Source organism: Anser brachyrhynchus (assembly GCF_964034855.1).
Source record: "Anser brachyrhynchus genome assembly, chromosome: 20".
NCBI classification, from domain to species: domain Eukaryota; kingdom Metazoa; phylum Chordata; class Aves; order Anseriformes; family Anatidae; genus Anser; species Anser brachyrhynchus.
This window is the reverse complement of record NC_137713.1, coordinates 8,962,067-8,975,882: the sequence shown is the minus strand read 5'-3', so window position 1 is coordinate 8,975,882 and position 13,816 is coordinate 8,962,067. Positions and strand designations below refer to the sequence as shown.

General features: G+C 45.8%; 1 protein-coding gene across 2 annotated transcripts; it reads right to left on the bottom strand.

The window, feature by feature from the left end:
- Nucleotides 1–2,255: 2,255 nt before the first annotated feature.
- Nucleotides 2,256–13,795, bottom strand: EIF4H (eukaryotic translation initiation factor 4H). 2 transcript variants are annotated; one of them, XM_080562906.1, is made up of 7 exons: nucleotides 13,619–13,795; nucleotides 8,258–8,439; nucleotides 7,217–7,281; nucleotides 7,008–7,107; nucleotides 6,293–6,358; nucleotides 4,264–4,422; nucleotides 2,256–4,143 (listed from the first exon to the last, which is right to left on the bottom strand). In XM_080562906.1, the coding sequence occupies exons 1-7, from the start codon at nucleotides 13,675–13,677 to the stop codon at nucleotides 4,007–4,009; spliced, it is 768 nt and encodes a 255-aa protein (XP_080419032.1). In that variant the 5' UTR covers nucleotides 13,678–13,795; the 3' UTR covers nucleotides 2,256–4,006. The 2 variants fall into 2 exon arrangements, with proteins under 2 accessions (XP_080419032.1, XP_080419033.1); XM_080562907.1 differs by lacking the exon at nucleotides 6,293–6,358.
- Between the last annotated feature and the right edge of the window lie 21 nt (nucleotides 13,796–13,816).

Genomic DNA, 13,816 nt, shown 5'->3' with positions numbered 1-13,816 from the left:
ACCAGCTTGATTAAATCTTTTCTACAAAAAGGAGGCGCTGCAATAGAATTTGCTCTAAAATTCTCAAGATCCTGTTTTTTCTGAAGACGGGACAGCAGTCAGTGCTACAGGTAGCAAACACTCCTACTAGACCACGTGTTAAAGTCAGCATTGAAACTAACAGAATTCTTAAGACAAGTTGTACAAGACCAGCACTGCCCCAAACTGCCGTGGGACAGGGACTCTTTGCCGTGATCGCTCTGTCTCACAGTGAGGTCTGGCACACCCAAGAGAGCTTTGGACACACACGGTCAACACCGGAGGCTCTTCAGTTGCCCCAGTGTATGTCAGTAGCAAACTATCTCACTGCTGCTTCACAAAGGCAAGGAAGCCACCCCCACGGGCACAGCTTTATCCAGCCCCAGGCACCAGCCCATCATTCCTAGAGCCGAACACTCCCCCACTTGTTTCTCCTGCCATCAAACAGCATTCCCGGCCACAGCACGAAGTGCCCACCGGGGTGCTGTTAGAGGCCGGGGTCAGCTCGCTGAGGTTTTTGTTTTTCGGGGGCTGACAGCACAGCTTTGCAGCACGTTAGGTGCACGCTGCTTACTCCTGCGCGTTCTCCCCCAGTGCTCCCAGAGTCACCACACCAACCTTCCGAGCTGCAACCTCACTGCAGGAGCACAAAGCTCATTCCACAGCAGCAAAGCAGAGCTACGCCTTAATTTCAGTACCAAAATCTGTCCACTGCACTCCTGCTGCAGTTTTGTGTAAGTTCAAGCTTGAAGAACACTCAGCACTGCTACTAGAAATAACGTGGTGAGAATACGAATAGCCACAGAGGAATTATCCGTTTGTTACTGCTGCTGGTAACCTCCTTGGTCTAGGCTTTGCCATGCCAGGTTTAGCCTTAAGCTACAGGTAAAATTAAGCATTGCAGCTTAAACCTGAGCTGCCCTTTGCTGGTGGGAGGTGGGAAAATGTCTTGCTTCCTCCTACAAAACTGAAATGACACAATCATGAGAAAAATTAAAAGTTTTGTCAGCTGTTGACACAAGCTGGTTTGATATGCGTCTCTACAGGAAAATGTTAATTACATTTTTGAAGGGGAAAAAGAAAAAGGAGTGGAAGAGTCTGACCCCAAGCCATGGGGGAAGCATAAGTGAGAGCACTCCAAAAAAAAAAAACAGGCAACACAAACGTACACATCTATTAGACTATTCAAAAAGGTAAAACTATACAGGGATTTAACCATACTGGGATTTGGCTGCTTTCACCGGTGGGAAACCCTTTACTCGAAGGTTAGTAGGTACAGAAAAGCGCTATTTGAACAAGATGAGCTGTTTTCTGTCTCTCACACAGCAGTGGTACTTTTCACCATGCAGAGGGATAAAATTATTGCCTCCCTCATTAGGTTTGAAAGACCAGCTATGAGCAAGCCTTGTGGAAGCAGCTGAAGGCCACCATCTCCAGCCAGCCAGCCCTTCTCCTACACCTCAGGAGATATTCACGTTGGACAGGCTGGTGCTGCAGTCTGCCTCAGCAAGTCACGCAGAGAAGGATTTGGATTCTCTGCTCAAGCTGTCATAAGAGCACATTTGAGGATAGAGAGCGGACTGAACAGCTGGAAGACAACGCTTCCCACCCTTTCATGCTATGGAAAGCAGTAAAACCAGCAGGAAGGTCAGGGCTCATTTCCTCAATAAAAAACATGGCTCTTGGCTTACCCTGCAGTATGCACACACTTCAAAGACAGGGTGGCAACAACACCATTAACAGTTAGGTCTAGTAGGAAACAAGACAGCTAAAAAAAGTTGGAAGAAACTGGGCAGAACACTAGCAAGCTGATCGATTTGTTTTGCCTCAGACACTGTATGGAACAGACCACTACCCAGTCTGGAAGGACAGAGTTTGCCCTCAACCAGACAGGGCACTGCGTTCAGAGCAGCAGAGCCCAGCTGCTGGAAACCACCCAGAGCTCTGTAACTGCAAGCCACAGTACTGCCACGCTGCCTGGCAGCCCGCGCAGTAGAGCTGGTTGTACTGAAGCCACAGGACAAAACTTGGGCTTGCCTCCACTCCTACAGGATTTTTATTTCACTGTCTCCTACATGTTCCCAGCACTTGCTTAGATTATACTTCTTCCTTTGTTCTTTTCCAATCCCCCCACCTTATTTCTGTGTCCGTTAATTCCAGATTAATGCAATGTTGGAGAACTTTGGGAGGGGAGGAGGGGGGACACAAGCTAGAGCAGACTCAAATAAAGACCAATGTTAAATATTACTTAATGTTTTCTTTTATTTAAAAGATCATTCACAAAATACCATATCCATAAATTTATTTTGTTATGAAGCAGAATGTGTTAAGTGTTTGGAATCCTTTTCTTTTTTCTTTTCTTTTTTACATTTAAAAGTCAACTGTCTTGACTAGAGGTGAGTTTTTATATGGGAATTTGTTCTTAAAATCTTTTCCACATTGAAGATGTAAATAGGTCAATTATTGGTTTGGAATACAACCACACAAATGCATGTCTGTCTTAAATTAATTATTAGTGTTAGACAAATGGTTCTTATCTCAAAAGCAGATTAAGTGACAGGCAGAAGGAAGGAAAGAGTAGTTCTGTAAATTGCTGGGACTCTGACGTCACAAAAAAAAACTTTAGAGAAGAAATTCACTACTAGCAGTGACGCTGGTAGTAAAGCAGCCATGCTTCCAAACTTCTTTTGCAAGTACTCTGGCGTGCTGGCTGTTTTATCTGGGAGCTGTCAGCACTAGTGTTAGGGGCCCAAGTTTTTCCTCACGCGTTGGACATATCTGCACTTCAGTGTTAGAGATCCAGGTTGCTTTTAAACATGAATGCTCTCCCTCAGCTCCAGCCTCCCCCTCCCCTCCCTCCTCCCACAAAGAACATTCCCAATGCTGGCAAGAAACACTTCAAGTTCAGAGATGCGGCGGTTAGAGATGCTTTTCACCCAAACTTCTACATGAAGAGAATCTATTTTAGAACAGTTTCTAATCTGCCCATTTTCATGGTATTCTGAAAGCAGAGGTCTTAAAACTGTACACCACTGGGCAAAGAAAAGCAGGGGGTAATGACAACTACATACTGCATGGCAAAGTATATACTCCTTAAAGAAAAATAAAAAAGTCAATTTTATTTGTAGAAACTTCATTTAAAAATTTACCAAACATGTAAAACCCAAAGAAATGTAAGCAGAAAGAGCCAGTGAGCAGCTGTGCTCGGGCACATTTTTGCAGCACTAACCTTGAGCTCCGAGGTGTAGCATCATACCATTTTGAATTCTATCAGTCACCAGCAAGAGGCTGCTGGGAGATGCTTTATCCATGCTGCTTCCACCTATCCACCAGGCTTGCCAGCCAACTTGACTTGCATCTATTAAATTGATACTTCCTGGTAACCTGTGTGAAAGGGCAGTTCCCCCCTTAGTGTTCTAAGGGGCTCTGCTGGATACAGTAAGTCATCAACTGTCCTAAATGGTATTTCACTACATGGATAGAACTGAAAGTTACTCTGCTCAACTCATCTGGACTCTCCAGTTTTCCTCTTCAGAGCCACAGCAATACAGAACGAGACATGCAGGTCAGAAGAGGAGCACTGAGGAAGTAAAAGGAAACAATACAGGGTAATAACTAAGTCTAACCTGTGCTTCTAAAGTAAAACAAACCCAGAAAGGAGGAAGTGAAGCAGCACCTTTGTCCAGAGACCTCCACACCTGTGGAAGCAGCTACACTGCCTTATCTACTGGCAACTGCGCTGCTTGGAAGGAAACAGAAGAGGAAACTCAGCACAAAGCAGGCACTAGATACAGCAAAGCCAAGAACGTACTAAAAACCACTTGTTAACAGCTGACATGCATTCACAAGCTCTGTGTTTTCAGTTTCAAAGAGGACAAATGCCAGATGGCAGGAATGGTAAACTGCAGGGTTGACATTCCAGCAGAGCTAGTCACTCTGTACTGTCTTGCTTTTTCTCCCGCCTCCCCATTCCCTCTCAACCCCAAGCTCAGTCGTGCTCTTTTACTACTTCCTCTCGGGGCTTGGCTCCACCAAAGATAGCAGAGTTTGGGTTGGCTACTTGATTGAGGGGAGTAGCAACTGTTCGAGGTTTGAGCTGAAGCCGGGGTCGCTGTGCTCTTTCCTCTGCAAGACAAAACAGTACGGTTTTCAGACTTCTCTGCCAAGGGCAAGCAGCTTTACCCTGCTGAAGAAACAAGACGTGTCATTCACGAAGGAAGACTGAATTACAGAAGAGGAGTTTACCTTCTGTTGGCTCTCTGAAGTCCATGGAAGATCCACGAAGGGGAGGCCCATCTCGGAAACGCCCAGTGCCACCACTTCCCATTGAGGCACCTGGCGGTCGCCGGTCTCCAGGGCGAGTGCCTCGACCCCGGCCTCCCAAGAAGTCATCATCTTTGAATCCTGAAGAAGGAAGATGGTGAATTTAAAGAGCACGTTTCACAATGCTTTTATCTAGATTTATCTGGATGACTGGAAGACCTCGCAAGGCACAGCTGTCAGTCCAAGATGATGCACTGAGAGCCTTTGTCTGTAGACAGATTGCTTCACAGATCTAACACATTCTGGAAGAGTCATACAGATTGCATTTGAAATCCAGTGCACTATGCCAAGTTCAGAACCTGCTTTATCCACCTAGAGGCTTATTTCATACTCAGTCTTTGAAACTGGGTCACCAAACACCATTAAAATATGAACTTCAGCTGCAACTTCAGATTGTTAACGCACCAGGAGCTGAATTCAGAGGTAACGCTAGAAGTACCCTGAGTTCTGCTGGGGACAGATCACACTGGCCGCAGCCTTAGCATGAAACCTGCAGGAGCAGAGCAAATGGGAAAAGAGCTAGGGAGTAATGAAACAATCCTTAAGAAAGCCTTTGAAAAATGGAGCAAAACCAAGGTTTTTCAACTGTACTATAAAATAACCAGGGATCTACCTGACTAATGGAAGAGCTAAGAAAAAAATCCAGACTTTAAACGTGAAGCTGACTACATTTCTTCAGTTTGTATATCAAAAGCCACCAAGAACTACCTGTCACTGACTGACTTTCTGCACCAGTGACCATCCTGGAATATCCCCCTGTGGCTCCATCTGTACTCAATGGGAGGAAGATATTTCAGGCTAGCAGCATACCTAAGTGGAACATAGTTTTTTTAGAAGCTGTTTGGAAGGGAAAGATGTTTTATTCCCATCTGAGATTTTCCTTTCCAATTTAGCATTTGGCAGAGTTGCAGAACTGTCCTTTACTTCAGTGCCAAACAGCAATCTTTAAGACTTGATCCAGCGCAAGGCAACCTGAGAAGAAAAGCTTCTGTACCAACTTAAGACTTCAACGCTAACCTTCGGCGCACAAATCACTCATCCAGCATCTAACCAGCTGAAATGTGCATTTGAAAAAGCTGCTGGTAAAGGCATAAGGCTGCGACACCAGAATGCTTAGCTACGAAGGCAGGTTAAGCACAGCGTTGTAGCAAGCTTCCTCTCTCCAGGACCATGTTGAGTTCCATGCTAGCAGCAATGGCTCACGGTTACCTCTCCTACTTCGTTCATTCCACTCATGCAGAGACCAGACACCGCACAGCTGCACTTGCTGACATCTCCCCATCAGAAAATGGACCAAACCCACAAGTTCAGAGGACAAAAGCAATTGTGTTAATATCACCCTGGACACTATTAACAAAAATCTAACTGGAAGTCAAAAATAAACACAGTGGCTCCACCAGTACCTTCCACTCAGGAAGTTTAGTCATTCACTGCAACTTGCATTACCAGAACAGACCTAACTTTTAGGAATGTTTTGTATTTAAAAGTGCTTTGGAACTAACACAGCTTTGGAGATATCATTTGCTTCAGGAGTACACATTTCACATGGCATTACATTAACAACCCCTTGAGAGGGGGTGAAAACCTCTGCTCTGAAAGAATGCAGCACCAATATCTGTTTTTCCGCATGGCCTGTCTGTTTCTGCTACTATTGAAACATGTACTTGGGCTCATGTTTGAGAAATGCTATGCTTGAAACCTAGACATCCCAGACTACATTCGAACTAGTTTTCTGCCATTTAAGATCATTTCATAAAGCTTAAAATGAAGACCATTTCCTGTTATAAAGCAATTAAAGTTTCCCCTGAAGAATCCCACTGCAGCCACAGGATGTCCAAAGTTGGCATACAGTAGACTGAGTCAAAACAAATGCGGACAAACGCAGCTGACATGAAAATGAGAACATTTGTGCCTTTTAGGCCGCCTATCTTATAAGTGTTAATACTGATACCAGAACCGAAGTCATCTCTGGAATCCCATCCACCTCCTCTGGATTCTCGGGAACCTCCTCCCATTCCTAGGAAAAAAGCCACAATTGTGTTCAGGTCTAAAGCTGTGGGAAAGACTGATCAAGGGGACACCAAACCAAAGTCCAGTCCTTCCATATCCAAAGTCATGCTGCTGGAAAATCCCTTCATTTCAGTACCACCAAGTTCCATTGGACAGGAACAAAAGATCAGCTTTGTTAACCAAGAACAAGTGGTCAGAAAAGCTTCTCTAAAGCAGATTGGATGAAAAGCTCCAGTCAATGCAGTTCAATTACGTTTTGTAGCCACAGAAAAGCCTGTTCTTACACTGGAACATCAGACAGTACAAAATACATATTCGTACACTTGTGATTACTTAGCTTACTCACTTTTACATCCTAATAAAATAGTAGCAGATCAGACCATTGGGCTTATTATTGTCCTCTGCAAGAGACTGCACATTGCTAGGGGGATTGGTCTCACTTCCAGGGTTAGCAGTGACACACACTCAGCTTTGGGACACGAAGCACATCTATTCCAGCAATTTCAGGAGCAGCAGCAACTACACTAGGTACGCACAAATTCTCCTTCCGCTACAGTCTTCGTGTTTTCTTGCGTGCCTTGCATGCAATAGTTAGCACCAGAAGTCATAACTCCAGCCGCTATATTTAAGAAGCTATTTAGGAAAATGAAAGTCACCTCTGTCATCAGGCCCGCCACCTTTTCTGAAGCCAAAGCCACCTTTATCCTGTTTTCTGCCTTCTGCTATGTCCACTCGGAGTGATCGGTCACCCAAAAGCTGTTAAGTAAAGAGGAAAATCTCTTCAGAAATTGCCAGATGGGCTGCCAAGAAGCTTGAGACTTGTGCTTATCTTTCTGTTTCACAAATGAATTGGAAATATACTTACTGCACCATCATATGTAAGAGCTTCCTTGAGTGACTCCACCTCATCGAACTCTACATAACAAAATCCTGTAAGAAGAAACTCAGAAATTAATACCAGCACTTTAGAAAGCAATTGTAAGAAGCTTCTCTTCCTGTATATCTAATAGTCTTCTCTTTCAGCCACGAACTAAGAATAAGTACAAGATGTACACTGCTCAGAAACCAAACATCATTAAAGATGAATGCATTTACCTATGCTTATTAACAGTTGGGACAGAGCCTGCAATAGAGCTCTACATGGACATTACACAAATGCTAAAAGCCTGATTAATTTCCTTTACAGTATGTTCTCACTGCAGATTAAATTTGATCTACACCTTTAGACAGTTATTTAGATGAATATTGACATTTGTTACTAGCATCTTTAAACAAGAAGTTGAGGTACCTGCTTTGCCAATGGTCTGATTTTCTGTCACCACATCATTTAGTGGATTTGCTATTCCTTTTCTAAAATTCCTCATAAACTGCATTAAGCCTTTCCCCCTAAAAAAGTAACTTACGAAGTACTCCCTTTCCCCTCAGTCACTTCCAATGGAAATACGATTTACATGCTCTAATGCAATTGTGTGAATGGCTCACTGAACTGCTTTTCCTTCCTACCTACTAAAGACAAAGGTGAAGCAATGGGAGTCTTCCGAGCTAAGGATTGCCTAAGTACTCAAAACCGATGACCACTGATCTCGAGTGGGTCAGACACTTCAGCTTTGTTACAATTCATAAGAGACAAACAAGGTTTGAGAGTCTCTTACAGCAGGGCAAATATTGACTCGATACTCAGATCAGACTGCATCTTGTGATGGAAGTAACAGTGAATCTCATTCAAATGAGATGTTTGTTTACTGGTGAAGGACAACTTCGCATAAATCAACACTGAAGAACAACCAAACTAACCGTGCTTTAGAGCAGAGATAAATTCCCCATTAAAATGGTTTTAGAAGTAGATGATTCTCTTACCAGTTAGCAACCTTAGCAACCTACAACTAAATCAATTCTGAACACTCACCTTTAAATTTGTCTGTTTCCTTGTCTCTGACTAGTCGTACACTCCTTACACTGAGATCCTTGAAGATGGCATCTATGTCTCCTTGAACAGTGTTGAAGGGTAGATTTCCCACATACGCTGTGAAAGGGGGTTCTGTTGGCAGCTCTTTCTGTTTGCGGGAACCAAGGCCACCACCACGAGACCTGTTGAAAAAGCAGTCCGGTTCTGGAACCTGACGCCCCATAATACAGCACACAGCGCTGCCCTGGTGCTATTTGACTTCTCCGAAGTGGATCTCTTCCCCCAGCTTCAGTCACCCTCCACAATGCCTGTTAGCATCTCTTTGTCCGCATCTGCCACCTCCACTACTGGCCAACTCATTTTTAGCATTACCTGATTGGTACTTCAGTGGGAAAACAGGTCAACAATATCCTTAACTATCTTACAGATGAAGTCAGTAATGAAGTGATGAATGAACTTCTTCCTTGTTTCAGAAGACATTAAGAAAATCTCAAAGTAAGATCACCTACACTGTTCCCTACTCAACACAACACATCCCAGAACACATTTCAAGAATTTATCGCAGTAAGGAAACACTTGCACGACACAGGCATATCCCAAAGTTTACGTGGAACTAATGCTTTTAGCTAAATAGTATAACATCAACTCCACAATCATCTTTATTTGCTTAAGAGACATCCTCCATATCTGAAAAGTTACTGCTGTAACCAGCTGTCAGATATCTAAAGGGCACCTGGACTGTAATACTTCGAACACAGACTAAACAGCTTAGTTGAACAAGACATTCTAAAGGCAGAGAAGCAATTTAAGTAATATTTAGATACTTCTTCCTTTTTGGCTCATATAGAGGAAAACTAGGCTGCCTTTTCCTATTCTTCCTCTCAGTTAAGGCTATCAGCGTTGGTTGCTGAGGAACTAGAAAGTTACCAGCTCAGTTCTTCGCTGTATTAACACAACACATCTGCATGTTGATTTCCCATGGAGTCCAAGCTTCTCAAGCTAACCTAGGTCTCCGTTACAGAGAGCAGTTACTGTGGACACAAGGCCCTCAACTTCCAGCTCCTGGACTTGTTGGCTACAGGATGCCCCCATCACCGGTTCAATACCCCTTGCTCTGCCTAAGCGACTTTTGCCTCAGCTGAGATGCCCACCTACAGCTCTGCCACGTTCTCTTCTTCAGTGCCTTCCTTTTACTGGATCTTGTTCCTGTCTGCTCCCTTTCCAAGAGGTTCCCTGAACATTTGAAAGCGCAGAGGAACTCAGAGTGTATCCAGGGTTTGCCAGGTGACAAGGAATAATTAGATTTCTGCAGAAGTTCAAATAATTTCATTATCTTGTATTATTCTGGCTAGTCGCATGCAGCAAGAAGGTCCACGGTACTTGTCCACCTTTTTTTCCCCTCTTCATTCCAGAATAAATATTTTATTGCGAACGAGTGACATAATGCAGAAATCTTGGATAAGATTCCTTAACTCTTTCTAGGTAAGCCTGCCACTTGTGCCTATTCATGGTACCAGTGCAGGAGTTTCACCAACAATATCAGCATGCTGCTGCACATACCCAAGTCACCACCTCTGCACATTTAAGTAGTGCCCACCCAGGTTCATATTTTAGCATTTCTGATAATATTCCATGTCTGCCTTTGTCTCAATAACAAGTCAGAGTCAAAACAGACTCAAGACCAGGAGCTGCTATAGCAATTCTCACTGGGGGTTTTTACAAAACCCCTTAAAATACCATACACTTAATTTACAGCCCCAAATCTTCATTTTTATGTCTAATAGTAACATCAAAATTACTTAGGCTCAGTTTAAAAGGGCATTCCCTCCTTTTGTGCACTCTCACCATGTTTCCTGGGCTGCCAATCAGCCAGCTCTGTGCACTAATTCATCCAAGAACTCCCCTTACAGATGAATTTGCCGTATCAACAAGGTGATCTGGCCAGCTGCAAAAGGCACTCGTGCCAGCACAGGAAGGAGAACACAAGCCAGGGCTCCAACTGCAGCTTGCAACAGCAGCCTCCACTTAGATGGATCGAGCTGCCTCTGAAACCACACCCTCAAGTTAGCAATCCCCCAAAGAAACTCGGTGCTGCAAACAAACCGTGTTTCTGCCATAACACACCAGGATTCGGGGGGAGGGAAGTTGTGTGTGTGTAAATCAATGTCCTGTTATGCAATTCCTACGGATATTTTTCTGAAGTGACGTATTCTTTTTGAACATCTTCCACTAGAGCCTTGGTTCTCAAATAGCTATGGATTTGGTCTTTCAGCCCTCACCTGAAGAACAGGAAGGGTCGCAAACCGGGTTCCACACTAAGCTTCCTGCAGGCTTCAAGTACAGCGGGACAAGCAGTTTTGCAACACCAAGAGACACTGTTCCTACACCTTGCTACATTTTTTTTGACATTGAAATGGTGAAATAAAAAGTAAGGCTGACTTCGGTAACCAAGACTCAAACAAGATGCTCTAATTCATAATAAAACAGGACAGGCATCAATATAATTAAGAACAGCCCTGAACTACGTGACCTGGGTCACACCAAAGCATTAAATGCATATCTGTATTTCCCTCTCAGTGCAACTTTCACTGATACACACCTAGGTAATAATTATGTCATCTTAGCAGGGGAATCAGAAACATTTTTTTTCCCCCTCCATGAAACGAAAGCAGAAAGTTGAAGAAAGCTTGCTTCTAGCATAGGCCAGAAGCAGCATCTCTATAATTAGGCATACTTTTCGGTGGACTGAGTTGGATGACCTCATAAGGCCATGCTGGGGTGAAAGAGCACCTAAACTGTTATTTTGAAGCTACTTTCAGGAAGTTTAGCTGTTCAGAAAACAGTCTGTCAAAAATTCAGAGCAAGGAATATTTTGGAAAGCTGTTATTTGAGTTTAATAGCCTTTCACAAAGGATCAAAACAATAGTTCTGGATTTATCTTTTTGCCCAGCAAACAGACAACAGCCTAATCGGATTGCAGCTTCAGTATTTCACCAGAGACACCACAAGACTCAGCAAGACAAGATTCATCAGGAGTCTCCAGACCACAACTCTAAGCACACACCAAATTTATTCAAGCAAACCAGGGCATCTCTACAGTAAGCACTGCACTTCTTCAGGAAGAAACTCACTTGAGCCTAAGAATTAGGAGGTATTTATTAGTAGTAAATGGGTAGGAAGCAGGATCCAAAAGCATAAATACTAGCTCTCCATTTCCACTTACTTGTATTGTGATTCATGGGACGAATCTTAACCTTTGATTGAGGTGTCCAGCGGGGGTAAGCCTGGTGCAAAGACCACGCCTAAACAAACAGCCTACCAGCAGGCCAGGAGTGATAAACTCGGTTTCCTTCAACCCTGAGAGGTTCTACAGATGCTTAGTGTTCCAGCTAGGCCACAGCATGACCAAGAATGGATTTTGGTGTCAAATTCTGGGCTCCAAAACATCAACCAGAAAGCTTTCATAGTACGCCTTTGTTATTAATACCAACAGCATGTTTTCCCTCTGGAATAAAGTGACTCGCACATCAGTGTCATGCTTCAGCTTGTAATCAGTTCACAGCCAGACATCTCAAGTACAGCAAAATCCCATCTCAAACCAGTCATCCTCTGTTGCCCTCCTGTGTAATTCTGAGAGGAGAACAAGGCAGTTGTCTTAGCTATGTTAGAGCTCATCGGGAGCCACTATTTCCTATCCGCCTCACTGCAATCTCACAATAATGCTCCACAGAGGGCAGCTCTGACAAACTAGATCTCTACTGAGTTTACACTATTCCTGCAGTCCTAGAGCACCTAAAAATGGGAAGAAGTCACCCTAAGATAACAAAGGATTATTTAATCAAAGCCTTCAAGAAGAGCCGTGTTTTCGCTACGCACAAGACTGTGCAAAGCTCAGGACCTGTAGCACCCAAACTACTGAATTAGCTCCCAGTTACTTACCAGAAACATCTGCAGAAGCATCTACTAACCAGTTCACCTTCAGTTCACCAAAGCAAGTATCTGAGTCTTGCCTGAGAGCAAGTTTAAGTACTCTATTAAAGAAATCTGAATATGAAAGTAACACTTGAACTTTTATTTTGCTACTTTACAGTAACATCTGAATTATGAGTGTCAAGTGCCACCTCAGGCAGTTGTCAATGTATCTATTAAGAATTTAAGAAGTAGCAAAACTATGAATGGCTATCCCATCTGTTTGCTCGGGGACATTTCACCTTTAGACAGAGGATATTTACACACAAAAATTAGTTTACAGAGCCTAAGTGCCAGAGATTTTCTGAATGCAAGGCAACTCACTCCTGCTACAGCCTCAGCAGTATTGCCTCCCTGCTACCTGGGCAGCCTAGAAATGAAACTCATTTACTCCTCTGACCACAGCAGAGAGTGGAACTGCTTATTAGGAAACATCTGGGAAGACTACATGACAAAAACAGCATACTCGTTAACATTTGCTTGCAAATACAGTTTATTTCGTAGTTTTATACCTGGCGTTTTAATTTAGAGCAGACTTGTACGGCACCCACCTTCAAAAAAGTTAACTACTTGCGTCTTCCTAACGTGGTTTAAGGCAAACTTTGTAGTTGCTGGTCACTGCGTCCGCAGCCCGCTCCCCCCAAACACGTGCAGTCTCCAGAGCCGAGCCGAGCCCCACGGATCCGAGGGCTGGAGCCAGCACCGGCAGCCGGGATAAGGCAGGAGAGGCCGGCAGCTCCCAGCTCTCCCCGAGCGGAGGCACCGCAGAGCCCTCCCATTTCCTCCCCGCCGCAGGCACCACAACGCCGCCCGCTCTCGGGGCCGCCGCGTCTCCCTCCCCCCCCTCCGCCGTGCCCAGCTCGTCCCGCCCGCACCGGGGCCTCGAGCCCTCCACGGGCAGCTCCCTCCTCCCGCCGCGTCCCTGCTGCAGCTCCTCACGGCCTACCTTGGCTCCGGCCCAGCACCTCCCTAAATCCCCCCCCCCGCTCCCTCCCCTCGCCTCGGGGCCGGCGGGAGCACAGCGACACCCTCCGCCTCCCGCCCCTTCCCGGCTCTCCCCAGCCACCAGGCCCCAAATTTGCTACGGAGCAAAAGGGGGGGGACGTCCCTTACCCCCTCCCAGACCACCGCAGCCGCCTCCCCGTGCCTCCACAAAGCCGAGAGGCGGGAGGCGAGGGGCCAGCAGGCTGCCGGAGGCGGCGCCCCCCGCCCGTCCCTGCCCCCCCCCCCATCCCCACAGGGCCGAGGCCCGGCCGCGCCCCCTCCTCGCCAGGCCTACGGGGGGGAGGCCGGAGGGGGGGGGGGGGGCGCACCCCTCCCTATCTCCCTCCCCGCTCCCTTAGGGGGGATCCCCGGTCGTTCCCCAGCCTCCCCCCGCAGCCCCGCGCTCACCCCCGGCCGCCGCCGAAGCTGCTGTAGGCCCGATCGTCGTAAGGATCGAAATCCGCCATCGCCACCTCAGCCTCCTCCCCGGGCGAGCGTGACAGGACCGCGCCCGCAGGACCCCGCGCCGCTTATATACGGCGAGGCCCCGGCCGGGGCTGCCCGCCGCGGTGCCTGTCTCCAGCTCCCCCTCTCCTCGCACCTCCA

Coding starts and splice junctions, on each gene's coding strand:
- EIF4H (XM_080562906.1), bottom strand. CDS start 13,677: ATGGCGGATTTCGATCCTTACGACGATCGGGCCTACAGCAGCTTCGGC. Junction 7,282..8,257: donor GGAAACAGACAAATTTAAAG/GTGAGTGTTCAG, acceptor TTCTTCTTACAG/GATTTTGTTATGTAGAGTTC. Junction 4,423..6,292: donor CAGAGATGACTTCGGTTCTG/GTATCAGTATTA, acceptor TTCCTTCTTCAG/GATTCAAAGATGATGACTTC.